The 2639-nt window shown below is 46.7% G+C and overlaps 1 protein-coding gene across 1 annotated transcript in view; it reads left to right on the forward strand.

Annotated features, from left to right (window-relative positions):
- Nucleotides 1–2122: 2122 nt before the first annotated feature.
- Nucleotides 2123–2639, forward strand: part of LOC107300738 (GATOR complex protein DEPDC5-like) — a gene marked incomplete at both ends in the record, with an annotated part of 19081 nt that continues 18564 nt past the window's right edge. Inside the window, one exon of the mRNA XM_015830038.1 lies at nt 2123–2172. Within this exon, the coding sequence (XP_015685524.1) occupies nt 2123–2172 (50 nt within the window). The remainder of the gene's footprint in view (nt 2173–2639) is intronic.

Here is a 2639-nt window from a genome sequence, read left to right on the forward strand (position 1 = left end):
GAGGATCACATCTGTTGTGAAAGATTTAAACTGGATTTCTGTATGGAGTGAGGGTCGGACCGGATGATCTAATGGTTCCCCTCCAACTTGGAATTGAGTTGAATCTGTAGAGAAATTTAGTTCTGGCCATGAGAAGGAAAGAGTAGAACAGTTGCTTAGTTCTGGGAAAGTAGAAAATAGTGGCGAATATCTGTAGCTCCCATGTAGGACGAGGGTGAAGGTTCGTTCTCTGAGCTTGTGGGTTGGTTTCCGAACGTTTCATTGCCAGGCTAGGTAACCTCTTCAGTGGCATTCAGGACAGTGATGGCGAGCCTTTTAGAGCAGGGTAGTCAACCTTGGCTCTTTTATGACTCGTGGACTTCAACTCCCAGAATTCCTGAGCCAGCATGGCTGGCTCAGGAATTCTGGGAGTTGAAGTCCACGAGTCATAAAAGAGCCAAGGTTGACTACCCCTGTTTTAGAGACTGAGTGCCCAAACGGAAAGAAACAATGTAATCTACAAAAACAACTGTAATCATTGCAACCAATTCTATGTGGGACAAACATCACGTCAATTAAAAACCAGGATCCATGAACACCAGCCAATCCCAAATCCTTAATCTCTACCCACATCGACAGCAAATAACATCAGTTCAATTGGAGCAACACTAAAATCATCAGCCACGCTGCCACCCGCCACGCTCGTGAATTCATCGAAGCCTGGCACTCCACGCGCAATTCCATCCACAGACACCCACAACTAGTCTCGGAATCCAAATCAACCACACAGCCAACCAGAGACAGCACCAACCCTCAACCAACCCACCAGCAGTTCACCTCCCAGTGACCCTGACCTGATGCAACCTCCCCATCACAAGCCCCTCACTGATGCCTCACACCTGACCCATCACAAGACCCTCACTCAACACCCGCATGCCTGAAGCCCTTATAAACAGAAGGACACCGACACTAACATTCCCTAAACTCCGCTGAAGATGTTACCTAGCCTGGTAACGAAATGTTCAGAAACCAACTCAGAAGCTCGGAGAACGAACCCAGAACAACCACACTTTGTCCTTAAAAGTGTGGCAGTGATGGTTTTGGATAGGGTTTCAACCTAGAACTAAGGAGTAATTTTCTGACAGTTAGAACAGTTAACCAGTGGAACAACCTGCCTCCAGAAGCGGTGAATGCTCCAACACTGGAAGTTTTTAAGAAGAGACTGGACAGCCATTTGTCCGAAATAGTATAGGGTTTCTTACCTGAGCAGGGGGTTGGACTAGATGACCTTCCAACATTATTGTTGTTGTTGTTACTATTATTATTACTATTATTATTATTACTACTACTACTACTACTACTACTACTACTACTACTACTACTACTACTATTATTATTATTATTATTATTATTATTATTATTATTATTATTATTATTATTATTATAATATAGTTAATACACTCCACATCAATAAAGTAGTAGTTAAGGTACTCCTTGACTTATGACTTACGTGGAAAAGGCAAGTTATGACCCAGCCATTTGTAGTGTCTTGTGATACAACATTTTTTCTGAAAATTGGAAGTTATTCCTGGTTTTCAGCAAAACCATGCCATCTTGAACAATGGGTTTGCTTAAGGATCACAGCGTTCGTTTAATGACTGAAGCAAAGGGGCTGTAAAATCAGGTTGGCCACATGCCTGGGGTCACCTGTATTCCAGGAGCCCCTCTGGGGTCTGTTTCTTGACTTGGCCTACCTTGCAAGGCTGGCAGAGCTTGCCACTCTGTTCAGGAAACAACGCTGAGCCCTCCGTCTCTCAGCGTGGTCTTGCAGAATTGAAGTGTGAGGTGGGTGCTGCATGACTGGATTTCTGGCAAAGGACTGAGACGTTGGCCAGAGGTCTGAACTGAACTGAGACGGTGGGGACCAAAGGCAGAGAGCCGGTGTTGTGGTTAAGGGGCTGCCAGGCCCCGGTGGAAACAACCGTCTCTCGGAAGCCCTGGCTTCTGGCCTGTAGCAAAAGTGATCTGAATGTTTTCCGACGAGGAATGTCGTGCCAGCTAGAAATGGACTTGCTTCTTAAATCGCTGTTTCTCTTGTGTGCCAATTGTCCCGTTTCCCTTTTTCCTTTCATTGTCACCTCAGGTTGGCACCTGTGCTTACATCACTCAGAAAGTTGAATATGCGGGTATTCGGTGAGTAAGCAGCTGTGCTTAGGATTTAGGATTTAGGATTTATTTCATTTATACCCCGCCCTTCTCCCGGAGGACTCAGGGCGGCTTACAGCCAGTTAAAACAATTACACAAAATACAAATCTAAGATAAATTAAAAATAAATATTCGAATTGGCCGCACTACTAAAATTCAATTAAAACCAATTTAAAATTACCCCTAGGCCAGTCCTGCCTGCTGAAACAGCCAGGTCTTGAGGGCGCGGCGGAAGGAGGGGAGATCCGGAATCAACCGGATCTCTGGGGGCAGCTCGTTCCAGAGGGTGGGCGCTCCGACAGAGAAGGCTCTCCCCCTGGGGGTCGCCAACCGGCACTGTCTGGTTGGCGGCACCCTGAGGAGGCCCTCTCTGTGGGAGCGTATCGGCCGGTGGGGGGTAATCTGTGGCAGAAGGCGGTCTCGGAGGTAACCAGGTCCGATGCCATGGCGCGCT

Source organism: Protobothrops mucrosquamatus, unplaced genomic scaffold, assembly GCF_001527695.2.
Source record: "Protobothrops mucrosquamatus isolate PMUCROS unplaced genomic scaffold, P.Mucros_1.0 scaffold8232, whole genome shotgun sequence".
Classification (NCBI taxonomy): Eukaryota; Metazoa; Chordata; class Lepidosauria; order Squamata; family Viperidae; genus Protobothrops; species Protobothrops mucrosquamatus.